Consider the following 27979-nt stretch of genomic DNA (forward strand, 5'->3'; position numbering starts at 1 on the left):
GGGAGAGACAGAGACAGAGACAGAGACAGAGAGTGTACGCTCTGGTTCCTACTCATTAATAATGTGTCTCCTATGAAGACGACAAAAAAGTCCTTTGGATATAAAACAGGGGAGAAAGATCCACAGTGGCGGATGATTCAGAAACTTCTGGCTTCGAGGGGGGCCTCTGCCGTGGCTGGCTCTAAGAGCACTTGCGTTTCCTCCCGCGTGTCCACCCCCAGGCTCCCAAGCCCTGGCTCTCCCTAGGACCCGTGCGGGCCAGGGGCGGGGTGGCGTGTACAGTGGGCTCCTGTGGTCTGCGTGGCTTTCTGGAGGTGCCCGGGGCACCGCTCACGTCTGGGAAGCTTTCTCGCTGCCGGTTTCAACACGCCAGAGAGAATCATTCGACCGATTTGTCACGGCGCCCGGCCGACCCCCGGCCCGTCCAGACAGGTCTAGGGGCTGGCGCTCCCGTCTGGGGACCCTGGAATGGGGCCCCCCCAGGCCAGCTGGGGTGGGTCCTGGGGCTTGAGAACACAGGTCTGTTTAACACGGGGTGGGGTGCTTGTAGGTACAATTACTGGCTGTTTCCAACAAGACTTGTCTTCCTCCCCGTTTTCGCAACACACTGTGTATGCTCCTGCAGCTTCGTAATTAATAATATACGGCTTTGCATCTTCAAAGTGATTTATACACATTAATTACTGCGCACTGTACTTCAGAGAGTCTGCGTGTAAATAACCATCGCGCTCCCAAGGTGCACCGGGGAGACGGAGAGGGACGGCCAATGACTCGGAACCCCCGGAGCCTGGAATCGCAGGTGGGCTCAGAGCCCCAAATCCCGGGCCCTCTCCCTGCCCCCCGCCAAACCTCCCTCCTCCCCCACCGGTCCTCTCCTCGGAGTACCCTGTCCCCGGCAGGGTAAGCTGGCTCGGATCGTCACATCGCTCATTCTGAGACATGAACTGCTTTCCAATACTCCAGCGTCCTAGTGAACGCCTCTGGCATGTAAAAAATGATGGATTATCAACTAATAAAGCGTCCTGAGATAGTTAGGTCCAGTTTCCAGGAGACTCCGGCCTGAGGATAAATAGGTCCTGAATCCATCATTTGCCGGTTACACTCCCGATTAAAACGTGAACCGCTCCCCGCGCCGCGCACCCTCCGGGACAGCCTTTGTACCCTAACCCCGGAGTGCAAGAAACGGGGCGGTAACCATCTTTCCCCCCTGTGAGCAGAGCCGGCCTCGGCTTCCTGTCGCTGCTGCCCGCGAAGCCCTCAGGCCGGGCACGCGGACCCTTCCTGAGGTTCCCGACTGACAGCCAAAACATGCAACGACCCGGAAGGCACATTGCAAATGGCTTCCACCGGGCCCCAGAACAACACACCAAACTCGCTCAACCAACATCACGTGATTCAGGGGACCACCATGGCCTAGTCCTCTGCTCCCCCCCCCCCCCCCCCCCCCCCCCCCCCCGCCAGCCTGCCCAGCGCCTGGTCCTTCATCAAGAGGCCCATGTGAGCTGGATTTAGGGGTGCTTGGCCATCAGGCCTACCTCCTGGTGGAGCTGGGGCTCAGAGCATAGAGGCTCTTGTGATAACCCAGGCGGCCTTGGCACTTTCCCCCAGCATGCACTGGTTCTCATGGGCTCTCCTGCCACCGGACAGCCTCAAGAGACGCCCCGGCAGGTGACACAAATGCTTATTTTCCTCCAGGAACACCAGCTTTGCTATCCTACAGGAGGGCGAAAACCTGGACTGATTTTTAGCATGGTATGCCTCGGCAGCTGCTGTCTTTCTAGGGGATGTACGGTCACACTCCCGTGCCACTGGGCAAGCTCGGGTCGGATGACCGGGGCAGTGGTGGACAGGCACCACGCAGGCTGCTAGCAAGTCCTGGAACTGATGAGCGAGGTAAGAGGGTGTCTACGGGAAGCACAGAAGCCAGCCCGCCAGGGCCACTCTGCCGTGTGTGTGTGTGCGTGTGTGCGTGTGTGTGCGTGCGTGCACGCACGTGCGTGCTGGGATTGGCGTGCAAGTCAGCCTCTTATCGCTGGTGTGCTGTTGGCTTGCTTTGCAACGTGGCCCAGTGGCGCTGGGCAGATCTGTCCTGTCTGTTCTGCGGTCAAGCCTGGACTTCCCAAGATGGCCAATCAGCTCTAACGAACACCACCACCACGCATGTGCCCGGGTCAGGAGACCGGCCCCTGGCAGGCGGGGTGGATGGAGCGGCACCCCGGGGCTCTTCCCTCTGTCGGGCCAGGAGCTGAGAACGAGGTGTTGTGTCCAGCCAGCATGCTTACATGGCTGTGGCTCACTGAGCCTCGCCTCTCACGGCCACTTGGCTGTCCTCACAGCTGAGCCTCGGGGAGCCCACTCTCCCGATCCACACACCAAGTCACCAGGAGACACCGGAGGGATCTGAGGCTCAGGCACATGGGAGACCAGAGTTGAGGCCCAGGTGTGTGTGGCGGGGGGGTGGCTCGGGGCAGACGCCCGACTCCCGACTCCCAGGCCCTGGTCCCGCGGGCAGCATCCTGGCTGGGGGCGCCGGCCCCTCACCTCTGTTTCTGTCACTGTTCTGGAAATCTCCCCCACCCCTCGGCCCGGCCCAGGTGGGGTTCTCGGGTCTACCCGCCCCGGGGCTCTTCCATGTCGTCTGTAGCTAGTGTGAACCAACAGTGCATGGATTTCAGAGCCACTCAAGGTCAGAGAGGTCCAGAAGATCCTTCTGGAAGCGAGGACCGGGCGTGCCTCAGTGGCATCTCCAGGAAGGAGCCTCTGACAACGCTTCATTTCCCTTCTCCTGAGTGTCATCAAGGAGAAACTCATCAGATTGAAATGGATTCCAGCAGCGGGAGGGGGAAAAATCACTCCCATCCATCATTCATGATTACGCTTTTCAGAAGCCAACGGTACCAACGCTCGGGAGAGCCGAGAACGTCCCGGGCCTGGGGGGGTCTCTCCCTCCCGGCCGTCCGCGCGGCGCGGGCTGGGCGGCCTCCACTTACCGATGAAGTAGGCCAGCAGGATGGCCAGGAGGAGCGCGGCGGCAATGGCGGACAGCGCCGCGCACTTCCAGCTGCAGTACTTGGACGGCTTCTTCAACTTGAAGGCCTTCCTGGAGAAGGTGTTGCGGGGTAGCAGGCGGGGCGGTGGGGTGTAAACCGTGCCTGAGGTGAGGGGGTACCCCGGAGAGGAGCTGCTGAACAGGGGGGTGCTTCCCGAGGAGGTCTTGAAGAGGAAATGCCTGCGGGGGAGAGACGAGGGTCAGCTGGGCATCTGGGAAGGGGGCCCCAACCCCCTGGCTGTGCCCTCCCCCCAGCTCCATCCACGTGTAAGACCCAACGGGGTGCATGTACACATCGTACTGGGGGTGGAGTTTCCTCAGCCAGCCTGGCATGCATTCAGGACACCTACAGGGAACTAAGAATGTGTAGCCATCCCGCCCCACCGAGGACACTTGTATTGTCACAACTGCCACCAAACCACATAGTGCAGCATTCCATTTCACCGCAGACAGCTCAGGCTGGGTTAAGACACCTGACCTCAGAGATTGCTTTGAGAAACCTAATGTTGACAACATGTCAGTGTGTGTGTGTGTGTGTGTGTGTGTGTGTGTGTGTGTGTCTATTTCCCCCCTATATATTTCCTATATGGTCAAGAAACTCTTTTGATTGGCAGAGAACATACCAGATGGTTTGGCAGGTGTAAAAGAAAAAGTTGACTCAGCAAAAGCACCTAGCTCTCTCTCCACACGCACAGAAAAGCCCAATGTGGCGAGATGATCGCAATTGTTGGAATGAGACTGTCATCCCATCACTGGGCGCTTCTTCCAATTTCTCAGCATGTTTGAGAATTTCCTTTTTTTTTTTAAAAAAAAATGCAAACTTTGATTCACCTGCAGTCCGACACCGAGGAAAGACCTACACGTGGCCCCAGAGAGGAACAGGAAGGTTTGGTGGGGGTGGGGTGGGGAATGAATGTGTACCAACTCCTTAACTCAGCGATTCGGACGTTTTCCCTGCCGGGAGCCAGCTCCCAGTGTTCCTGGGAACCATTTGCGGTGTTCCAGGCGGGTGGGTCATAGAACAGAAGCTCAGCTCAGGACTCCAGACGTCAGCAAAAAAAATGGTGTCGTTTCCACAGGCACTTGACATTTTTCAAGCACAGCTCAATTGCTCTCAGAATTGGCCACTTGTGCCTCCGAAAGCAAAGGCAAATGAGGGGCTCCGAGCCCTGTCCTCGGAGTTTGCTAACACTCCAAGAGACAGAGGAGATCGCTCCTTGACGCCTTGCACAAAATAAATAATAAAAGAAAAGAGGAGCCTGCCTGCTTCTCTCCCTTCCCATCCATGTCAGAGTTGGGGGTGGGGAGGGCTTCACGGCAGGCACCCAGAGGGTCTGCAGGGCCGGGCAGAGGGGCTCAGAATGGACAGGAATTGTTGCACAGAGGACAGACCCTCTGTGCGTGTGCGCACAATCCTGCAATCCTGGGGCCAAGTGACTTCTTAAGGAAACAATGCCAGGCTGGTCGAGGTGGTGCATGTCTGTAATCTCAGTGCTCAGGAGGCTGAGACAAGAGGATCTCAAGCTTGAAGACACTGTTAGGAGGAGGCCCTGTCTATGCAAACCAACCAACCAACCAACCAACCAACCAACTAACCAACCAACCAACCAACCTATCAACTAACCTAATAACCAGCCAGCCACCCTATCAACCAATCTACCAATCAACCAACCAACAAGCCTTTCAGCCAACCTACCAACCAAACTATCAACCAACCTACCAACCAACCTACCAACCAACCAACCTATCAACCAACCTACCAACCAACCAACAAGCCTTTCAACCAACCTACCAACCAACCTACCAATCTACCAACCTATCAACCAACCTACCAACCAACCAACCTTTCAGCCAACCTACCAACCAACCAACCTACCAACCAATCAACCAACCAACCAACCAACCATTCAACCAACCTACCAACCAACCAACCTTTCAGCCAACCTACCAACCAACCAACCAACCAACCAATCAACCAACCAACCAACCAACCATTCAACCAACCTACCAACCAACCAACCTATCAACCAACCTACCAACCAACCAACCTATCAACCAACCTACCAACCAACCAACCAACTTTTCAACCAACCTACCAATCTACCAACCTATCAACCAACCTTTCAGCCAACCTACCAACCAACCTATCAACCAACCAACCAACCAACCTATCAACCAACCTACCAACCAACCAACCTACCTACCTACCAAGCAACCAGGAAACTAACAATACAAAAGGAAGAGTGAGGTAAAGGTCACACAGTGACCGTTTATTCATCTTTGGGGTACACGGCGTTGCTTTTTTTCAAGTGAAGATGGAGCCATTTAATAAAAGCCGTGTGGGCGGCCCTCCCTGCCATTCTGGCCAGGACGGGGATTTGAGGCAGAGCTGGGCTGAAGCCAGGCTTGGGCTTCAAACTGGCTTGAACATGAAGGGCACACACCTTCTCTGACTAACCCAGCAGGGAGGATTTGAACAGGGAGCCCAACAATCCCCTGGGTGTGAGCAACAGCCAGGCAAGTTCAAACCCTGTGAATGTTTATTTCACGGAGCCTTGAGCAGTCTCAGTGGGAGCCTGAGAAGTGGGGGCTGAAGACCCTTGGCCCTCACAAGAAATTTCTGCTCTTCTCTCTCTTCCCCCCTCCCCTTTCTCCTCCTCCATTCTCAACCAATCCCAAGCCAACTGAAGTCATCAACCTCAAACACTACCAAAGCAACAAATACACGCACCCCTTTACCACAAAGTGCTGCTTTCTAGCATCTCAGCCAACCACTGGGGTCCTGGGAGGGGGCTCCCTCAACTCTCTTGGGTTTGGCATTAGTCCCCAGGGGGGAAAATCCCAGCAGGGCTCGGAACGGAAATGTACTTACTCCACAAAGACTCCAGCCGGCCCTGAAGTCAGGGAGGGCTTCTCCCTTCCCCAGCTCGCCCTTTGCCCTTTGCCCTTTGCCCTGAGCCTCTGCCACAAGCCAGGGTGGCTCATGGCTGCCCGCCACACACTTCTAAAAGTAAGGCATTAGTCTAGAATGACCTCACAGGTGGACTGGGACACACAGGAGGGCGGCGCGGGTTGGGGGCAGGCGGAGCAGATGCTGTCTGTTGTTCTTGTGAGGAAACTCTTACATGGGCATGGTTGCATTTGACTTAAAAAAGAAGATCCAGAGGGAGGACGCAGGCAGAGACCAACAGGAATGGGGGCCAAGGTGTTCCCAAGGGGCATGGGCATGCACCGGGAACTGGAGAGTTTGTCCCAGGCCACGGGTCCCGCCAGGCCCAGCCACGCTCCGGGTTGATTGTCTCTGCAGGAGCCCACTTCATCAAGAGGACACCCATAAAGGCTGCTGTAGCATGCATAGGGACTGTAGTTAGGTTTCAGGAGTTGGTCCTGAGCGTTTATCTGCAGAGAGGTTAAAGAACCACTGCGCTTGCTGATGCCGACTCTTCAGGATGAAGGCCTGGGTGGGCTCGGGAAGATGAGATGGATGAGCTCCGCAGGGTCTGAGCAGACCCGGGGAAGGGGACTGAGGAGAAATGGAGGCAAAGAAGCAGGCGGATGAGATGGAGGAAGAAAGTGAGAAAAGAGGACGCGGCTGGGTGGTGGCAACCCAGCTGCACCTGCGCAAGAGAACCTCCCGGTGCTGACACTTGCAAACATGAATATATACATTATTGAGAAAATATCGGGTTGGAGGCATGGCTCAGGTGGTAGAGCACTAGCCAATGACTGAAAGCAAGTGTCAGCAAGTTTGAGTCCTGGTCTTGGACAGAAATGAAAAAGCAGCATCTTCATTGAAAAAATCAAAGCAAAGCAAAGGTCTGGCAGACTCTCTCTCTCTCTCTCTCTCTCTCTCTCTCACACACACACACACACACACACCACACACACACACACACACACACACACACGATGGATCTCAAATATAACTGCTGTAGTTTTGGCTAGCCTTGAACCCTTGATCCTCTTCCCTCAATTTCCAACTTCCCTGGTTCTGGGGTTACCGGAACACGTCCCCATGTGAGCATTTGGAGAAGATGGATGAGCTCAACCTCCTGTTCACATACACGCTATTAACTGCTATTAACTCAGTTGTTTTGAAAAGTGAATCGGCCCGTTCTAAGGTGAGGATGGTCGGCTCCAAGCCTGGACCTGGACAAGCAGGCCTTCATCTCTGGGAGCCCCAGGGCCCACCGGTGTGGGCTTGTTGGCGGATGCCAGGTGGCTTTGTCGACGGGAAATGCTCAGCCCTGAACCTGAACTCCGGTCACTGGGCAGTGAGCGCAGACGTTAATTGCTGGAGAGCAGGAGACATGTACATCATAACATCAACTCTCCTCAGCTCCTCGTAAATACTTGCTGAATTAACAAGTGCTAACGAGCATGACAGGGTGCCCAGCCCGCCAAATAATTTAATTACGAGGAGAAAGGAGCGGAATTTTAGCCCTGTGAGTGTCTTTTTTTCTCAGCTTGGAACTGACACTGGGGCTGAGGAGTGAACTGTTGCTTTGCACATAAAACTTAATTTTCTTTTTTCAAACAACAATAACAACAACCCCCAACAAGAAACCCATCACCCCCGTCAGTAGACTTCGAAGTCCAGTTTGCGTCATGGCTCCTAAAGCTTTATACTCACACCAGTTCTGACTCAATGAAAACACAAAGAAAGGAAACCAGGTAGTGGAGTTTTCCACCGCCACCCCCCTCCTTGGCCAGGCTTTGGCCTCAGACAATAGGAAAATCCTCAGTCCGCCCTCTTCAAAATTCACAACCCGACCACAAACACTCACAGCTGGAATAATTAGCAACTCAATTTATTGCCTTCTGGTTTCCAAACAGAAGCTCGGACTCTTGATATTTAAATAGCGTCACACTGCGCGATCACATAACATTTTTCATGACAAAGTTGTTGTTTTTGTTTTTGTGGTTTGCTTTTTAAAATCTATTTATTTTTCTCCAGGAAATGATATACTGCTCCCCAGAAGCCCCGGTGCTTGTGAGCAGATTCATTTCTGAGTCTTTGGGATGAAATGAGGAATTTTAAAAAAAAAATATTTTTTTCCCTCCTGGAGTTGTTCACTTGTTGACTTATTTCTAAGTTAATTGAGATATTTACAAATAATATTTATATTATATAATATATACTTGTACACATTATTATATATTTATAATATATAATATTATATGTACTATTTGTATTATATATGTTTATATTATATAGCATTTATATTATACAAACATAATTTATGTTATAAATATATAATTTATATTACCTATAATAAAGAATTATAATATATAATTTATGCATATATCTTATATCTGAATATTCGTGATATATATATATATATATATGCATATGATAAAACAACAAGTTGAGTTTGACTTTCACTTGACCTTGAGATCAACAGGTACCACAAGGTGGGGGTGGAGAGGGAGCTGTCTGGATGGACATGCGCTGTGTCCACTAGCAGCCCCAGTAATCAGGGACGGTCAGCGAGCCGCCCGCCGCCCTGGGCACCCACTCACAACTGCTGGGTGGGCAGGCTTGGCTGTCTTCTGCTTCTTGTCATTCCGTGTGTGTGTGTGTGTGTGAGTGTGTGTGAGTGTGTGTGTGTGTGTGAGTGTCCTCTGACCCTGGAGATGAGCAGGCAGCCCTCTGCGTCGCGTCTCCTTTTCTCTTCCCCTGTGTCCCGGGGTTGCTCAGAAATCCTTACGGGAGTCCAGCAGGAGACTACGGACTTGGGAGCCACGCTTAGCCTGACTCCGACGTCAGCCGGAAATCGTGTGGTCAGGGAAGGACATCGCTCTGGCCCTGGGTGCCTCATCTGAAAGGTGGGGCTAAATCCCCCAAGTTGCTACCCCAGCCCTGCTGGAAAGGGCTGTCCCACCACTACCGCACGCCGCCACAGCGTCCACACGTGGACCTGTCCTGCCTCTCATTCGCTCTCCAGCAGACATCGCTGTCATCAGACAGATCCTGGGGAAAAGCCCGGCTTCTCACAAGGTTCCTGGTTTCATCCATGCTGGCTTCTTAAAACAATGCAAAGTGTCAAAGCCAAGGGTCACACGTGCTTGGCTCAAGTGGCCAGAGCCTGTCCCCGCAGCCTGGAAAGGGCCGATGGACAGGTGGAGGCCTGGCTGGACTGAGAACTGCCAAGCAGGGGGCAGGGGGCGGGGGGCAGGCAGAGGGTGGAGCACAGAAGCTTCCAGGCTTTTGCTCGGCAAGTGGCAGGCAAGGTTGATATCAAGCTGGAAAGGCGAGGCAGGAGGAGGCCCCCTCTTCTCCGCAGACGCCTCGCCGCCGCCCCTGGACACGGGGTGCTGGCTCGCTAGGTGCCCCTGCTTGACAAGGGCTAAGTGGCTATGGAGGGCGGGAAGGAAGAGGAGGATGGGCAAGGTGAGGTCCACCGGGCCGAGTCTGGGGGGCCGGGCGGGGTGGAGGAACCTGCTGCTCCCCCGGTCACCCCGAGCAGGCTGGAGCAGATCAACTCCCCATTCTGTGTCCTCTCGGTTCTTCATATGCAAATAGACGACAATGATCCACCCCGATTTCTTCTTTCTTCTTAGGGATATTTTGTGGAGGAAGTGGGGGCTCAATCCACTTGACATTGAAGCTGACCTTCAATGGATGCTAGCCTCGACAGCCACGGAGATGATTATCAACGGATCTTTGGAGATGATTATCAATAAGCCAATGGAGATAATTACCAACAAATTGTCAGAAATAATTATCGATGAGTTAATTGCCAAGAAAGCCCCTAATGGCAGAGGAGCTATTAGTTCTCATCTTTCAAGAGAGGAGCGTGGTGTCAACCGGGATCTTTCCTCTCCCGGCACACCTGACTATTACATATCTTCATGTGACAGCCCTGACAGGCTCCCCTCCATTTCCCCCCCCGTCCCATGCAAGGGAATCAGCGGGTGTTTGAGCCAGCGGTGGCCACAGGTGCAACGGACACAGACCGCAATGTGCCACGCCTCCCCGTTCTTATTCTCCACCTGTGCCAGAGAGGCCCTTGGGGTAAGACACCGCTCCATCCGTGGGAGTCAGACCCGATCCTGGCCAGACTGCCGGGTGTCTCTGAGACCCCGCGGCGCCCAGCAAGACATCCGTCCCAGGAGCTTCTGGAACATGACTGGGCTCTCTGAACGGATCTGAACAGGGGCTAGAGAGAGGGCAGGTGGGCGCGGAGAAGGGGAGACCTTAAGACGCTGTTGAGCTGTAAATGAAAAAATGAAAGGCAGAAAGGCTGGGTGTGGAAGCCGGGGCAACATTACTGAGTGGCTAGAACGGGGGGCGGGGGCTGGCCCCGTCCGCATGGACGCCCGGCTGGCGTGGAGGAAGGGCAGGCAGGCAGGGCTGCCGCTCCTCAGTTGGGTGCCTGCGGTTGTTAGTTCTCAGCATGAAAAGCCCCCAAACAACATGAACAGAAGAAATATCGGGGTCAACAGCTGTAGGGCCTTGGAATTTAATACCTTCTTTCTGAAGACACAACACTCTTTCTATCCTATGTCTGGGATCCAGGACGTCGGCTGGGCCTTGTGGCCCACGGCTGTACTTTCATCTACTCGGATCGTGATTAGACTAGACCAACCTGAGCAGCCAAGTTAGGGAGAACTTCCTTCCCCCTCTGACTCCTCCTGCACCCCATCTCAACCATGAAGCTGGGCATGGTGGTGATGTGTACACCTAGAATCACCGCCAGGGGGGTCTGTTGTCTGAGGAAGTTGGGCAGGAAGCCACAAGACAATGAAAGCAAAAACAGGTGGGCAGCGTGTCTCCAATGGTGTCGACTGCTTGCATAGCAAGTGCAAAGCCCTGAGTTCAAATCCCAGTCCTTCCAAAGAAAGGAAAAAAAATAGAATCTCACACACAGCGTATAAACCCGAGGCATTCATTTTAAACATATCAGAGGACTGGAGGCTATAAAACAGGGAGAAAGGAAGATCGGATTGGGGAAGTCTGGCCGTGAGTTGGCTCAATCCATTGCACTTCAAAAATGTGCACCAGACAAGCTCTGAGGCAGCGTTTCTCCTGCCAGAAATTTAACTTCAGAGCACAATCCTGTAAGTATGCAAAGGAAGACAGATACACCAGGCCCCACCTTAACAGTTTTGTTTGTGGAAGCCGAGACTTGCGTGCAATCTAATGCCGATCAAGAAGACGCCATCGGATAAACACATTACAGAATTATGGAATGTTACACAAACTTAAAAACCAGAACGAGGGAAGGCTACGCGAAATTACCTGAAAACGCTTCCCCAATATCTCATTAAGTTAGGGAGGAAGTTGCCAAGTGGTACATATCGGATTCTATTTGCATCGAAAATATACGTTTAGACATCCATAAACATTGTTGGAATTTTAAAATAATATAACCTTCAGAAGCTGTTTGCTTGAAAATAGAGAAGCCGGGCTATTCATTTCCATTTTCAATCTTGTTAGTCACTAAACTTTTTTTTTTTTAACCCAAAGAATACATACATTTAACCACAGAGTGGCTGAAAGGATCCAATCAGCCCCAGCGATGCGGTCCTGTCTTCATTCTTTGAGCTCTGTTTTGTGGCAGGAAGTGGAGACAGAGGTCTTGAACATGGCCGGGGTATCCAAGCCCACGGCCCACGGCCCACAGCACGGGACAGTCAGGGTACTGGGCTAGGGGCTCCCTCGGAGCCAGCTCCCCGTGGCCATTCAGAGTGCAAGCTTTGGCCAGTTCTAGGACTTACAAGTCCTAGCCTCATCGGCAAAGGGCTTTCGTTAGCTCTAGGGGGTCTAGATCTGGGTTTAGTTTGAAAATCCTGTCTCTCTGTGCCCTAGTCTTTAGTGATCAAGGCTCAGTTCAACCTCGATCCTATGGGCACCTCCCGCATTCCTTTTTCCGGACTGTCTTCTGATGGAGTGGTCAGCGTGATGGGCTAGCCTCCCAGAGATGGCCGTCCTTGGTTCCTGTGGCTCTCTGTCTCTATCTCTGCCTGTCTTTCTCCACTCCCATTTCCCACTCCACCCAGTCTCGGGCTGGTGCCCATCCCCACTTCTCCTCTCTGTCTGAAACAGCCCTTAGACAGACTTTAGTTGGTGTCAAAGGTTCCACATCAACCAACAGAGGTAGAATTTGGCAAGTGGAAAACCGCCCCACCATTGCCTTTGGAAATGCTAAGTGGCATTCTGAATTTTCAGGCGCCATTTTGAATTTTGTAGGTACCATTCAAGGCAGGACATAGGAGCGCCGTTATGATATTTCTAAAGACAGTGCCAACAATGGAGCAACCCAAGTAGACCAGACGGACACACACATGTGCACACAGGCACACGTACACACGTACACACACACACACACACAGCAGGTATGAGCTTCCTACCTCCTCTGCCACCCCCTGGAACACTGCTCTGCTTAAGTTCTTGTGGGTGAAGTGTGCGTGCACCATCTTCCCCTGTGACTCCCCCAAGCCTGTCTACTCTGAGGGCCACCCAAAGAATTCACGGGGGTGCAAATGTCAAAGAGCATGGCTGTTCACTGGTTACACGCCGGGTTGAATTTTAAGAAGCGACTTGTCACTTCATGACACCTGGTCAAGGTTTAGCCCAGATTGTGATCCCTGCTGGAACATTCCCTGTAAGATTCAGGTTTTATTCTATTATCTTTTTTTTTTTTAAAGCAAAAGCCCAACTTCTTGCAAGTAATTCAACTTTACCAGGGTAAAACTGCTTCCCCAGCCACTTTGAGAAGACAGAACTGCTATGGATGTTCAGAGTTAACTTTCTCATTATCAGCCCTCGTAAAGAGCACTGGTTAGTGAGACAATAAATGAGCGTGTTTTAATTAGAAAATGTGGGATCCAAGCACTTTCGTAGGAAGGAAGATGATGTCTTCCGAGAGACATCAGGAGACTAATGAGAGTTAAGACGCAGTCAGTGAGCAGAGTGAACTCAAAGGTAGAACTGTGAAAGGTTTGAGAAGTGAACCGGAGTGCACCACCAATCAGAAGGGGGCGGGCGGGAGTTGGCACGTGGACTGGATTCTCTCTCCTTCCTACCGGGTCAGGGCTGACCTCCCTCCTGTGCCCAGAGAGAACCCACCGTCCTGAATCCCCCCCTCCTCCCTCCCTGACCAGGGCCATGGCTCCCTGGGGACAGAACCATTCTAATCAGGCCCCAAGAGAACGGAGCTGGGCCTTTGCCTTCTATTAGCAGGGTTACGTGTGGATTACGGGCCCCGGGGCTCTCCATCATCAGGTCCTGTGTAGGTATGTGGCCAAGGACTAGCCAACCAATGGGTTGTGTTCTCCAAGCTGCTCCCTGATTGGGCCAGTTGTGGTCAGGTGACCCTTGCTGGGGTCCATGGGATTCCACCAAGGGAGTTCTAAGGTAAAAATCAGAAAAGAGCTTCTTTTTCCCCTTTGATTTCTAAGCTTGGGCCCCACTTCTACCTGGGGCAGAGAAAATGTCCCACCTGCCTCCCGTCCCCTGGGGAAGACTTCAGGAAAAGGTCCCAGGGAGTGGCGGCTGGCTGGTATTAGCTGAGTGGGTAAAAGAACTGGAACTTTCCCCAGTCTTCTTCACCTACATAGACTAGGGTACTTTCAAGGCACGGCCACAAGGTGGCGCTGTCGGCGATTGAAGGCCCCAAGGCCTTGGCTACTGATGAATGGAGTTCTGAAAAATGTCTCTTCCAGAGCCTGGGTAGAGCTGCCCTGCAAGTTCCAAGTTCAAGTCCCAGCATGCATGCATGCAGAGGCTTTGTTTTAATCGGCTTAATAGGTTTTGCATTTTGAATCAGCGGATGCATTTGAAGAAGACAGCTTCTTTCCAGCTCTCTCTCTCCCCCCCCCCCCACACACCTTCCAGAAGGCTTCCACACATGTAAATCACACCCAGACCCGGCCAGAGCCATCCTGAATAAGATGTAAGGCTTGTTGCTCTCTTAATGCACCTTGTTATTTGCACACGTGCCGCAACACTTTATTTATTTTCTTATTAATGGGCCGGAGTGTGTTTAACACCACAAGCCATAAATCGCCAACGGGGGGGGGGGGGATTTAGACCTGCTTCTGCATTCCGCCAATTGTCAGAAAGTGAAGTGGGCGAGGGGAGGGGGGGAGGGGGGAGAGAAGGCCCCTTCTTGAATTGCCTCTTTCTTACCCCTCCCTGTCCTCATTCTCTCCATCCAACCACCAACTCTCTTGTTGCCACCTGCCAGGAAACCAAAGCACAAAGGGGAAAAGAAGGAAAGAAGAAAGGAAGGAAAAAAAGAAGGAAGGAGGGAAGGAAGGAAGGAGGGAGAGAGGGGAGGGAAGAAGGAAAGAACAAAGGAAGGAAGGAGGGAAGGAAGGAAGGAGGGAGGGGAGGAAGGAAGGAAGGAAGGAAAAAAGGCAGGAGGGAAGGAAAGAAAGAAAAAAAGAAAGATTGAAACAGGCTGAGCTGGCCCACTGAGTAGCTAGTGAGATTGATAAGCTGCCAGTTTTCCAGGAAGACTAAGGAAACCACACAAAGTGCAGTGCGACGTGCAATCTGCCAGTGGCTGGACCGGAGTCCAGCGTCAGGAAGGCCAGGTGAGGCCAGAGCCAAGGCAGGCTCGAGAGGCGGACCTGAAGCTCTCCCTGCATGCATGCTGCGTAGGCGAGAACCTAGGGAGGCGTCATGTATTATACTATGGAGAAATCAAGCTGCCCATTGATTTAAAAGGTGCTTCAATGCATTTGCTTCACCAAGAATGATTTTTAACTTTAAACTGTACTTAAAAACAGGAGGAAGAGGGGGAGAGAGGGAGGTGAAGAGGAGGAGGAAGAGAAAAAGGAGAGGGAAGAGAAAAAGGAGGAGGAGGAGGAGGGAAAAGGAGGAGGAGGAGAAGGAAGAGAAAGAGGAGAAGGAGGAGGAAGAGAAGAGAAAGGAGGAGGAGCGAGAGAAAGAGGAAGGAGGAGGAAAAGGAGACATCACTGGCCAAGCCCCACAGGCTCTGGTCCCACCAGGAATGCCCATGCTGTCAGCCATGGTGCCTGGGGTGGAGTGGCCATCTCCTATCTACCCTGCAAAGCCTTGCCCACGACCCCCGCCCCCCACCACATTTCACAGTAGGCGGGGCATCAGGCCTCTCCCGAAAGCCAGAGGTGGCTGTCAGCAGCGTGGACCCCACGTCTCCACCTCCAGTTCCAGCCAGCCCCTCAGAGCACCGACCCGGTGCGGAGGCAAATTCATCGCCAGCACCAGCGCCTGTCCCCTCGGTCATCACAGACACACGTGGGATTTAGGGTCCGGCAGATCCGGGTTCAAACCCCAGCTCGGCCACTTTCTGTTGGTTGATCGGTGTGTACCTTAATCTCCTGAGCCTCAGTTTCCCAGAATGTGACTCGAGAATGGCAAGGTACAACCACAGAGGGGAGAAGGGCTTTAAATGGGATCATAAATACACAGTCCCACGCCCACATCGAACCGGAGGAGCGGAAGGCCACGCCCAGAGCCCCACGGTCACGTGGAGCCAGGGTGATAAGATCTCGGCAGTTCGAGCAAGGGGGAAAATAACCCGTTACCCAGCGCTTCGGATCCATGGAATTCTCTGTGATGTGTCAGTGCATGATTTCTCCACTAGACCTATTAGTTTAGATTCAAACGTCTGGCCAATCATCCCAGCACTCCGTTCTCTGGCCACGGAGCCTGTCCACGATTGGGGGAGCTATGTTCCTCCCTACCCTGACTCCTCAGTCACCACCCTGAGAATGTGTCCTGACCCTCGGCTCCTGCCTGGTAATCGTTAACTATGGTTGATCCAGCCCAGGAGATGTTTTCCATCACCACCAAAGTGCGAGAGGACCTCCCGGTAGAAGCCCGGACAACCGAACAACCATCAAGAGAACTCTTCTGCTTATCTGACTCTCTTGCTTAAAAGGCCCCAATCACCTCTTTGGTTTTGATGGTAGTATGCTAATATGCTATATATATTATATATACATTATATATGTGTTATATATAATACTATATATGTAATATATGCTATATAAAAGATATGCTATATATAATATGTGCTATAAAGTAATATATGTTATATTAATATATAATAAGGCTATATGTAATACTACATATAAAATATGTAACATGTGCTAATTAAGATATGCTATATATGTGCTATATATAATATCAGGGTATTAATATGTGCTCTACATAACATGTGCTATATATGTTAGCAGATATTTATATATTAATACATAATACATAAATAGATATTTAATGTACATATAAATGAAAAATGTATTAGTATATATTCACATAATAGAATAAGACATATTATTTGAATACATTTTAATTCATATGTAAGATATATGATATATAAATATGGAGATATTACATGTAAGCATTACATGTAGATATATAATGGATATGATATGTAAATGTATTATATATAGATGCATTCTATAATGTGCATAAATATAGATGTATACAGAAGTTTAATCCGGAGTTGAAAGCGATCTATTCTATCTATTGCAGAGATAAGAGTTTTGTTGGCCGCACGCATCCTTTAGTCTTCACGGGGGAAGGCTGGAGGGAGGTCTTGTTAAAACCAGCCTCTCATGGGGAGAAAACAGACGGCTCTGGCATCTGGCCGGAGTGAGTGTGGAGGGAGCACTTGGCTTTAGTGCAGAGGAGTATTCTCTTAGGCAGCTAAGAGCTGAGTACCGGAGTACCCGGAGTACCCCGAGTACCCCGAGTACCCCGAGTACCCGGAGCGTACCCGGAGTACCGCAGCCTTCCACACGGCTCCGGCCTGGCGCCCCAGGGCCCCTCCGCTCCCAGGACGGCCCCCATCCTTCTGCCTTCCTTCATGCCTCGTCACCAGCGTTTAAGGAGACGATGTCCGACCTGCGTGAAGCCTTTGCTCTGGACGGTGGCTTCGGCTCTCCCAGCGAGCACTGGCACCAGAGCTCCAAGTCCTGGAGGCTGCGGCTGGGCCTCCACCGCCCGCTGCCCCAGGGCCGTGGCTGCGTTTTTGGGTCATGAGGGCCCTCAACATGGGCTTGGAAGACGGGAAGGGAAGGGAAAGAAGCCAGCCGAGCACAGGCCGAGCATGGGCAGAGCCAGACAGTGCCTGCCGACCCCCTCCTCCCCCGTCCCGTCCTGTCCCCCCTCTCTCTACCAGCTCCTCACCCCGCAGCCCCGCACTGGACTCCGGCGTGGTGGGGGTCTTAGGAAGACCCAGGGGTGTGTCTTGCATTCTCCCCCCTACTCCCCACCCCCCCAACACTTCCCTTCCAAGGAGTCGTCATTTCTGACGGCGATCATCTCTGACTGTGACCAGTTCCTTGCTGATGGCGGTCATTCTCTTAGTGGGGGACACAGGCTCCAAGGACGCGCATGAGCATACTGAGGGACAGCATTGTGCGGCCGTCGGTCAAGCCGCCCTAGGGCACGTGCGCACGCACGCACGCACACACACACACACACGGAGGCGGTCTGCCTGTCCCGTTGTGCACGTCCGCCTGGATGCCGTGGGGGGCTGGGGACTCACCGCGTCTCCAGAGGCACGTTGCTGTTCAGCACCCAGCTGTCCTGCAGCTGCACGGACTCAGGCGTGGTGGCCAGGTCATTGGGCGCGGGGGCCGGGGCGTGGATCTGGCTCCGGCGGTTGGTCAGCGAGTTCCGGTTGAGCGAGTTGGCCGAGGAGTGGTGGTGGGCCAGGGTGTGGTTGTGGGGGGGCGGCAGGGGCGGCCTCAGGGTGGACTGGCTGTGGTGGTTGGGGGGGCCTAGAGAGAGGGAGAGAGAGGAGTCAGTCATCAGCGCCCGTCCGTTCCAGTCTCCATGTGCAAACTTGCCAAAGGGCTTTGTACGCTATGTGGGCAGCTGCTGAACCTCTCTGTGGGCTGGACGCCCCCTTTTCTGCTCAGAGCTGGTGTTGAACCTCAGTCCTCTCAGATCTCAACCTCCTGAGTAGCTAGGATGACAGGCGCCAGCCACCGGCACCTGGCTGTCATTTATATATATATGTATTTATTGGTATTATCTCTAGTTGTATAAAGGGGTTTCGATGGGATCTATCAGATTATGAGTACAATGCATCTTGGCCAATCATACCCCATCCATCAGTCTCTTCTTTCCCCATCCCACACATGCCCGTCTTTAAATAATACGACCTTCCATTCCTTGAAATAAAAAGAAAAAAAGGACAGGAAAAAAACCCCCAACAAAAATCGAACAAACGAGCGCTCCGTGTGGAGATCACCACGCAGGACGGCTCTCCACGAGAATTCGCCACGGTTGCTGTCAAGTGTTTTAAGAAGAAGGGAAAGAAACAGAACAAAAGCCAGAGCAGTCCGGTAGGCCACGGAAGGAAGCGGATTATTTCATTTGAATGGATGCTGAAGCAGGACTTTGCATTTGTGTCCTTGGGGAAAGTTGAATTTCTCCCCCCTCTCTCCAAAGCCTTCAGCCAGGGCTGGCGGCTCCCCAGCCAACCGCTGGGCCCTGTCATGTTGACCCCTGCCAACCCCGAAAATCCACAGCCCCCCTCCCCACCCCTGCATCCTGCCTTCAAGAAGCTGGCTCAATCATTTACACCAGCCATTTGACACCCATTTCCACGGCGTGTCTCCTTATGGGGCCGGGTTCCATCCCCTGATGTGGGTTCTAGCGCCCCGCCGCGCCCCTGCCTGCCCTGCAGACTCATTCCAGGCACAAGAAAACGCGGCGGGACCATCCTAGGTACGCAGGCCCTGGCGCCCAGCAAACACGGGGAGGAAGAGCGCGCCTGCAGGAGCCGGGTGCCTTCCAGTCTGTGTCTCTGGGTTGAAAATGTCTAGGGAGATTCCCGTTTTATTTTTTAACGCTCAGAAGTCAAATCCGTTGGGAGGAGGGTGGGATGCAGCAGTCCCGGACGGGGGGGGTGGTGGTGTCTCCTCCAACCCCTCCCCGGGGAGGGTGACTTCTGCCTTCCTCCCTCTCTCAATTCTCATCCATGTAGAATCGTCACGCACCATGCGTTAGTTGATGTCAGGAGACTCGCTGGGGGTGTGGGGGGGTAAGGGGAGAGGATCCACCTTCCCCAGCACCCCAAACCCTAGCTTTCCAGAACTTTCCATCTCCCAGGTCAGACCACACACCTTATTTTATTTTGCCCCCACGCACAGAGAGGCCTCGGTGAAGGATCTGTGTCAGTAATTGGGTTGAGTTGGCAGAGCCCCCGGCTTCCTGGACTCTCCTTCCTCTGCCCCCGCCCGCGCCCCCCAGGGCCCCCGCTTCCCCTGGCTAAGTCTTCCCAAACTTGGGTGGTCCCAGCTGAGCCCCGTGTGTGAGGATCCTCGACCCACCGTGCCCCTGGGGATGCAAGCGAAGACTTGGCCCAAGTCGAACGGATGGCACATTTCCCAGCCAGGTGGAGAAGAGTTCAAGCTTCCCGCTCCCTCTCTCTCCCCTAAAAAGAAGGCTTAGAGCTTCCCAGAAGACAAAAAATAAAGCAAAGGAGCAAGGGAAAGAAGATCTTCATGCTCTGCCACCCTGCCCTCCACCCTCACCTCTGCCGATCACCTGAGTTCCTGCGGACAACACACTCGGCTCACGCAGTGACCCTCCGCTCCCCCACCTGAGGATGGAGGGCATCACCGACCCCCAGAGGCCTGCCCCCTTGGCTCACAGATCCAGCTATCCCACAGGCAGATCGCCGGCTGGTTGGATGGATGGACAGACAGATGGACGGATGGGTGATCACCAGGCAGAGCCAGGGCACAGGCCCGCAGGAGCGAATCTGCCACCGAAGGCTTTCATCCCAAGCTTCGCTCATCTGCCAAGTTCAGGACACAGCGGTCACCCCCTGGTCAGGTGGCCGAGGACGGACAGACGGACGGATGGCCACGTGGCCCTGTGTCCAGCACACCACTGCGCTTTTATTTACTTATTCTCTGCAGCTCTAAGTGGGCAAATAAAGCTAGACTTCATCTAGGTCCAGAGACCGGGCGGGCAGGCCGCCAGCTGCTGCTGAAACCTCAGAGTCGGTGTTTCTAGAACTTTCACTAACAGTCCATTCTCCCTGACCAGGTGACAGCTCAGGGCTGTTTTCTGGCTTTCCCTCAGCCCCCACGAGTCCCCTCCCTTCCCTGTGGGACCCAGCCAGCCCCCCGCCCCCAATTTAAACCTTGACACCTCCTCCCGGTGTTCCATGTGGGCCGTGATCCTCTAGATCGACCACGTCTTTGCTAGATGGTTCCAAGCACTGGACATTCCTGCATGGACGCAGTACCCACGGCCACCCCAGTGTGTAAATACACGATCACGCGACAGCGCCATCTGACCCCAGTAACCTCGCCACCAGACACTCACGCTGCTTCAGACTCGCAGGCCTCGCGGCCCGTGAGGGAGCATCCTGCAGGAGAGACCTGAATCCAGACCTTCCAGCCCGCTGGACGCAGGGGCGGGGCTTGGGAGGTGTTTTAGGTCCTGATTGGCTGAGAGTCCACACAGAAAGAACCAGTGGTGTTTCAGCGAGGCAAAGCGGGGAACTAGGCCCCGGTGGCTCACGCCTGTCACCCCAGCTACTCAGGAGGCTGAGATCTGAGGATCGCGGTTCAAAGCCAGCCCGGGCAGGAAAGTCCGTGAGACTCTTATCTCCAGTGAACCACCAGAAAACCGAAAGTGGCGCTGTGGCTCAAGTGGTAGAGCGCTAGCCTCGAGCTGAAGAGCTGAGCGACAGCGCCCAGTCCCAGAGTTCAAGCCCCACGATCGACCTCTCCCCCCCCCAAATAATGAGAAAAACCTAGAAGCAGAGGCCTTGCTTCGTGCTGGGTGCTCGTAAATCGCTCATCGTCGGAGCTGGCATGCCCGCTCTTGGGCCTTGGGCATGTCCATCTCCCCGGCCTTGGATGATGAATTACCCACGGGCACTTCTGCCTTCCACCCACCTCCCCGGACAAGTTCCATCCTGACAGAGACCCAGAGACCCCACCGCACCAGGACGGCCAAGCCTGGAGGCCATGGACGATGGAATCGGCTGGATCAGGTACACGTGGGGGGAGATGGGGTCACGGCTCCGCCTGGCCCCGAGGCTGCTGCCCACGGGCCGGCGGTGGCCGCCTTGGTCTCTGCATGGCCACCTGCTGGACGTGCGTCCCGGGGAAACTGGGGCCTTTGTTCGGAGTCAGTTTCCTCGTCTGTAGGAGTCTGTAGCCATGTTGCTCCTCCGACTGGGTTGTCGGGAGCCAGTGAGGGCAGAGCTGAGCCGGAGGCCTCTGCAGGTCCTTTCTGGAATGTCTCCGTGGTGTGGGGTCAGATTCCTGACCTCTGACCTCTGGGCATTCCAGTGGAGCTCTGGAACTCTGGGGTTCATGAGGGCGTGGGGGGGGGGCGCAGGGGGCCTGTACTCCGGGCTGAGCCCCGGCTATGCCCCCTGCAGTGTGCACTTCCCCGTCAGCCCAAACCCCACTAGACCAGGCCTGGATGGTGGTGGGAGGAAGAAGGTTTGACCTCCCTGTCAGCAGCAGCCCCAAGTGCCAGCGAGTGACCGCACAGGGTGGGTCCACCCCCCAATAAATAGGAGAAAAAAAATAAGGAAGGCCGAGCCTTTCCCAAACCCCTCCTTTCCTGGGAACCCAGGGTGAAGGGGAGATCCCGGCTGGAAAGGCTGCTCCCTGACTGGACACCTGAAGGGCAAAGGCGGGGGAGGAAGCCCACTATCTGGGAATTTTCTGGCAAAGAAACTGCTAGCACAGAAGCATTCGACACCTGGCCCAGCACAGCACCCGACGTTGGTGACCTCCACTCAGCTTCATGTGAGCCACACAGGATTCGGCCTCAGGGCCTTTGTACTTGCTGTGGCCCGCGGCGGGAGGGGTGAGGGAAGGAGGGCTCTGGATACAGATAATTGATCTGAGTCGTTTTCTCCTTCCTGTCAAATGTCACCTTGGAAGACCACCCAGCAGTTTTGTCCTTCTTGCTTTGACTTCTTCCTCTGCAAGGTCCATGTGTGCTTTCATTAAAAAAAAAAAGTGATTCCTCTCTCCATACTGCAATGCCAGCATCACGGAGGCCGAGGAGCCGCTTCATTGTCTTCCTGACCTGCGGTTCTGCAGCACTGGGCAGGCAGAGCCAACGATCCTGAAATCAACGCACTAACCAACACACAGACCGACGGACGGACGGCTGAACTGTATCCTGATAGTACGTCGAGGAGGCCAGCAGAGACGAGAATATTCCCAAGGCAGTGTGGCCGGGCACGGCTTGGGACGAATCTCAAAAGCCTTCAGCTCCTTGTGCAACTACTTAAAGGTGACTTAGGATAAATACATTATGCCCTGGAGGATCGGTGGCAGCGTGACGGGAGGAGGCCGCGGGCTGGAGGATCGGGCTGCGGAGGGCTGGCACATGGAGACCCAGAGCCAGATGTCCCCTGACGCCTGGTGCACGCCCCACGGTGGTTCCCCCTCCCAGCCTGCAAAGTGGCCACGTGCGTGTCCCCACATACTCTGCAGGCCCAGGGCCCTGCGGGCCCCGGGAGCCCCCGGCCCCACGCCCACTTATCTCCTAAGCCTCCGCCCCTGTCCTGTCAGAGACGTGCACACGCAGATACACACGTGCACACACAGACACACGCACACAAGACACACATGCAAACACATGCACTTACACAAGACACACTGCACACACAACCCCCACACACAGACACACATGCAGACATGCATGTACGCACAGACATGCAACCTACACATGGGTACACAGATGCACATACACAGATCATACACATGTGCACACGGGCATGTGCCAACACCGTGTGCGCACACACAGACACGCACGCACACGCACAGCCTCAAGGCGTCTTTCCCCGTGCCCCATTGGAAGGCGCTACGCCGCGTAGACTCACAGGTGCGTTAATTATTACCTGTGGTGTGAAACGATAACGTTTTGATCCACGTGTGTGGCAGCGGAGTGTGGTATTTATCAGCTGTCTTTGCCGCTTAATTCTAGATAATAGAGCGTGGTGAATCCGAGTCCTCAATTATGCACATGAACGCACGTGTATGAGCTCTTTACAAGGCTCAGGCTTGTGCCCCGGCCCTGGATCCCCGCGTGCTGATGGGAGGGGTGGGGGGGAGGGGATTCGAGGGGTCGGGGGTCACATGCCCGGGGGGGGTCACATGACCCTCTCAGCCCTGGCACACACCAGCACAACACTCAGGCCCCTGCAGTCAGGGAGCGGACAGACATGGAGGAGGCCGCCTGGCCTCCAGTCCCCTCTGCCCGCACGCCCGCGGTCTCCCGCACTTAGACCTCATGATCGTTTAAATCCTGAAGTGCATCCGGGTGCCGGCGGCTCACGCCTGTCATCCTGGAGACTCAGGAGGCTGAGGTCTGGGAATTGAGGTTCAAAGCCAGCCGAGTTGGAGAGACTTTGATCTCCACCTAACCCCTCGCTTTGTCCCGCTGCACGTGGAGACCTCTAAAGTGCGTGGGGCCACTCTGGAGTCCGGGGCCTCGAACCCAGGAAAGGGAGGAGCACACATCTCCTCCCTGGATGCCAGATTTCCCTGGAAGATTCGGATCCTCCTCCCTGTGGAGCCTCCTGCAGCTCACTGCTGGCTTGTTCTTCCCGGGGGGGGGGGGAACTTGCGGGATTGTGTCTCTGTTTCCGGCAGCAGCCATGGCCGTCTGTGCCCGGCCCCCGCGGCCCCCACTGACCCCCTCGGCGGTGGCTCTTCCTAGCTCCCCAGAGGCTCCCTGTGTCTCTGCTCCTCTTCCCTTTCGGGGCACACTGTGTCCGCAGGGTCCTCGCTCTCCCGGGTGCCCCGACCTTCCCCCCCACGCTGACACGAACATACCAGCCCCCACTTCCTTTGCTTCCCACCCCAGCCCGGAGCCTCCTGCCTACCTGGACGCGGGGTCAGCGGATGCGGTGACAACGCCCAGCCTCCCGCACCCAAGCGTCTGCCTGCCACACACACACCCGAGTCTGGAACGTGCTGGAAAGACCTGGAAAGCTGCTGGGTCCCAGGCTGAGATTCCCAATTAGTGGAGACTGAATCCCAAACCAGGAGAGCCTTGCAGGGAGGAGGCCAGGGAGGAGGGAAGGAGGCTGGGAAGGAGGGAAGGAGGCTGGAGAGGAGGGATGGAGGCTGGGAAGGTGGGAAGGAGGCCAGGGAGGAGGGAAGGAGGCTGGGGAGGGAAGGAGGCTGGAGAGGAGGGATGGGGGCTGGGAAGGAGGGGGAAGGAGGGGAGCAGGCTGGGGAGGGAAGGCCAGGGAGGAGGGAAGGAGGCTGGAGAGGAGGCATGGAGGCTGGGAAGGAGGGGGGAGGAGGGAAGGAGGCCGGGGAGGGAAGGAGGCTGGAGAGGAGGGATGGAGGCTGGGGAGGGAAGGAGGCTGGAATGGTGGGAAGGAGGCCAGGAGGAGGAAAGGAGACTGGGGAAGAGGGGAGGAGGCTGGAGAGGAGGGATGGAGGCTGGGAAGGAGGGGGAAGGAGGCTGGGGAGGGAAGGAGGCTGGGAAGGTGGGAAGGAGGCCAGGCTGGCTGGAGCCCTGGGGTCAGGGGAGCCCGGGTCAGGCAGAGGCTGCTGCTCCACCCTCCCTCCCAGGAAGGCCACTGTCACCGCCTCTAAGCCCCAGAGGCCTTCCGGACGCCGGGTGCCGGGAGGCAGCAGTTCTTGCCACGGGACCAGGGGTGCGGAGAGCGGCTTGCAGAACGTGGCTTTCACAGGTGACGAAGCAGCCCAGCCAGCGTCCAGGCTAAGGCGCTACCCTTTCACCCCCAAACGAGGGCTGACTTGATGTGGGAATGACGTGAAAGAAAATTTCAGGAGGGAGAAAAAAAACCACCCAGAATCTTTCAGGATGGAGACAAGCAATGTAAACTCTAGAAACTTCTAGAAACCTGAGTTTCCCAGCCAGGGAGAAGGAAGTCTGGAGGTGAGGTGCGTTCAGAGGGAACGCGTTCCAATGTAAGCCCGATTCCTGGAACCTTTGAGTGTGTGTGTGTGTGTGTGTGTGTGTGTGTTGACAGTCCTGGGGCTTGAACTCAGGGCCTGGACACTGTCCAGGAGCTGTTTTTGCTCAAGGCTAGTGCGCTACCACTTGAGTCACAGCACCACTTCTTGCTTTTTCTCTGTACACGGTACTGAGGATTTGAACCCAGGGCTTCATGCGTGCTAGGCGAGCGCTCTACCACTCAGCCACTTCCCAGCCTAGAACCGGTTTGACAATGGCCGGGCACGGGGACCTTCTTCTACTGCACCACACCACACATGTCACAGGCCACCTTCAGTCACATGCTTACTCGTGAACAATACCAGCGCAGAGAACGTGAACACTGGGAGCACTCGCCCCTGGCTGCATTCTGTCCAGAACTTTCCGTGGTGAATGGGCTCGATGAACACAAGGGGCCCCGGGGCGGGGTGGTGAGAGGAACCCATTGTATGGTGGGAACATGGACCCCCCCCACTCCCTTACGCAAGGGTCACAGGTTATTTGTAAGCCGAGGGGTCCCAGCATGTGTGAGCCTCCCGTCTGGCCACCGTCGGCTGCTGGCTGCTGTCATTTGGCCACACTGGGTGCAAAAAAAAAAGCAGAAGGACAGTGCCCAGGCCCTGAGTTCCAGCCCCCAAACTGGCGTGCATGCGTGCGTACATGCATGTGTGTGTGCATGTGTGTACACACATGCACACAAACACACAAACTGCATGCTCGAGTCTCATGTAGGTGTGTGTGTGCTCTGCATGTTTCAAAGCACACTTGTCTGAATGAATGGTGGAACCAACCGACGGAATCGGTGGTGGGCTCAAACGCATCACCGCAGACTGGGGGTCTAGTTCTTTCTCTGGACGAGTTTTCCTCTAAACAAGACACAGGGCCCTTTGGCTAGTGAAGGGCACCAAGAGACCCCCACCACATAGGCCAGACAGGACACCTGACGGAGGGCCTGGCCACCCGGGCAGCTCAGGCCGGGCCCAGCATGGCGGAGACCAACAGACACATGCCTCTCTTCTCAGATCTTGCCGAAGACTGGGCATAAGAAACGTCATGCTGCTATCTTTAGAATCCTCAAGTGTTTGCTCTGGGCCCACGGAGCCGCTGGGCACCCTACATCTCAAAGGAAGGCCAAGCCGCCCCGGGTTCAAAGCCACTGTTAATCTGTGATGAAGAACTAGGCAGACAGGCTCAAGACCCCACCTGTACCCCTTCCAACCGCCCTCCAGCCCAGAGCTTTGTAATCTAGCTGTTTCCAAAGGAAATAGTGATATATACATACACATATATACATATAATATATATTTATATGTAGTTATATACCTACGTAGTATACATAAAATATATAAACATTAATAATACACACTGATATGTTAAATATTACTTTCTGAGAGATGCTGCATGGAGCACACATTCACGGACATCGGAAGCAAGCCATGGAAAGGCCCCCTGGCTGTCGATGGTCCTCTCTAGCAGAGGATCCGGGATGATTACAATGACAGAGGTTTGCAAGGGACAGAAGGGACTGTGTGATCTCCACAGCGTAAGAGAAGGACTGGTCTCCGTGGGCTCACGACACTTTGGGAATCTCCTGCTTTTATTTTTTTGGTAGAAATCAAAGGTGAATACATCCTTTCTGCCAAGGATGACATGGATGGCAGAACACACACACAGACCAGGTATGGTAGCTCACGCCCGGCATCCCAGCTCCTCAAGAGTCTGAGATCTGAAGATCGTGGTTTGAAGCCAGCCCGGGCAGGAAAGTCTGTGAGATGCTTATCCCCAGTGAGCCACCAAAAAGCCAAAAGTGGAGCTGTGGCTTAAGTGGTAGAGCACTATCCTTGAGCAAAGAAGCTCAGGAACAGCACCCAGACCTTGGCAAATAAAACCAGGACAAAAGCAATCAACTATTATATACATATATACACATATATATGCACTATATATATGTATATGTGTATATATATCCTCATTGTACATTATATGGTGTATAATGAGGATTCTTAGTGTTTAAAATTGGCCATTATTGTTTTAAATGGGATCAAAGACCAGTAACTCTTTTGAGGTCATTTGGACTTTTTTTCCCCCATAAATTTCCAGTTTGGTTCTATTCATGGTCCCTTGAATAGAGATGATGTGTCCTTAAAAAAAAAATCTCTCTTCTCCAGGAACTTTGTATCCATTGTCACAAAATAGATAAGCACCCAAAAAAGAGAGAGAAATTAAAAAGCCAGTTAATTCAAATGAAACCCTCATTTAACTATCAACAGACATTAATAATCCATCTTTTGGAGAGGGACTGGGAGCCCTTTCTTTTCAATATGATTTTTTTGTTTTTTTGATGCTGGTGGTGGGACTTGAACTCATGTCCTTGAACCCTCGCTGAGCTCTTCTTTTTGTCCAAGGTTTGTGCTCTGCTCCTTGAGTCATAGCTTTACTTGGGGCTTTTTGCAGCACACTTGGAGATTGAGAGGCTCGTGGACTTTTCTGCCTGGGCTGGCTTTGAGCCGTGGTGCTCAGCCTCCTGAGTAGCTAGCGAGGAGCCGGCCACGTCTGGCCCCACGGGCTGGCTTCATCACCCGCGGCCTGAACTTATTCCTCCCACAAATGGAAGCTTGCACTGGGTATCCATCCGCACCACAATAAAAGCTAACTGTGAGGGCGTGTGTGTGTGTGTGTGTGTGTGTGTGTGTGTGTTTGGCGGGGAGGGTTTTGGGGTGGGCTGCTGCCGCCGCCAGGCACAGATTCCCTCTGTCGGAAACAGGCCAAACCCAACCCATCCGTTCAGGCCTCTGCTCTTCCCCGGAAGAAAATAGAAACTGCCATCTCCCTGGAGCGCAGTACGAGGACCCACGCCTGCGTCTTTTCTCAGCAATAACCATTAATACGGGCTCTGCTTTGTGCAGACATGTGTAAAACTGGAGTGAGCTGGGCTCTCCGGCAAGATGAGTGGCCACCTTCAGCTCGGGCGCACAGAGAGGACAGAAGGTAGAGGCGGAGCCCAACGGGAC

General features: G+C 54.1%; 1 protein-coding gene across 5 annotated transcripts in view; it reads right to left on the reverse strand.

Annotated features, from left to right (window-relative positions):
• Tenm2 (teneurin transmembrane protein 2) overlaps positions 1 to 27979 on the reverse strand; it is a 625307-nt gene that overhangs the window by 140598 nt on the left and 456730 nt on the right. For all 5 annotated transcript variants that reach the window (XM_013028659.1, XM_013028658.1, XM_013028657.1 and 2 more), the window contains 2 exons: positions 17542 to 17776; positions 2991 to 3229 (listed from right to left, as the gene is read on the reverse strand). In XM_013028659.1, the coding sequence (XP_012884113.1) occupies positions 2991 to 3229; positions 17542 to 17776 (474 nt within the window). The remainder of the gene's footprint in view (positions 1 to 2990; positions 3230 to 17541; positions 17777 to 27979) is intronic.

The sequence above is a fragment of the Dipodomys ordii genome, unplaced genomic scaffold, assembly GCF_000151885.1.
Source record: "Dipodomys ordii isolate 6190 unplaced genomic scaffold, Dord_2.0 Scaffold112, whole genome shotgun sequence".
NCBI classification, from domain to species: domain Eukaryota; kingdom Metazoa; phylum Chordata; class Mammalia; order Rodentia; family Heteromyidae; genus Dipodomys; species Dipodomys ordii.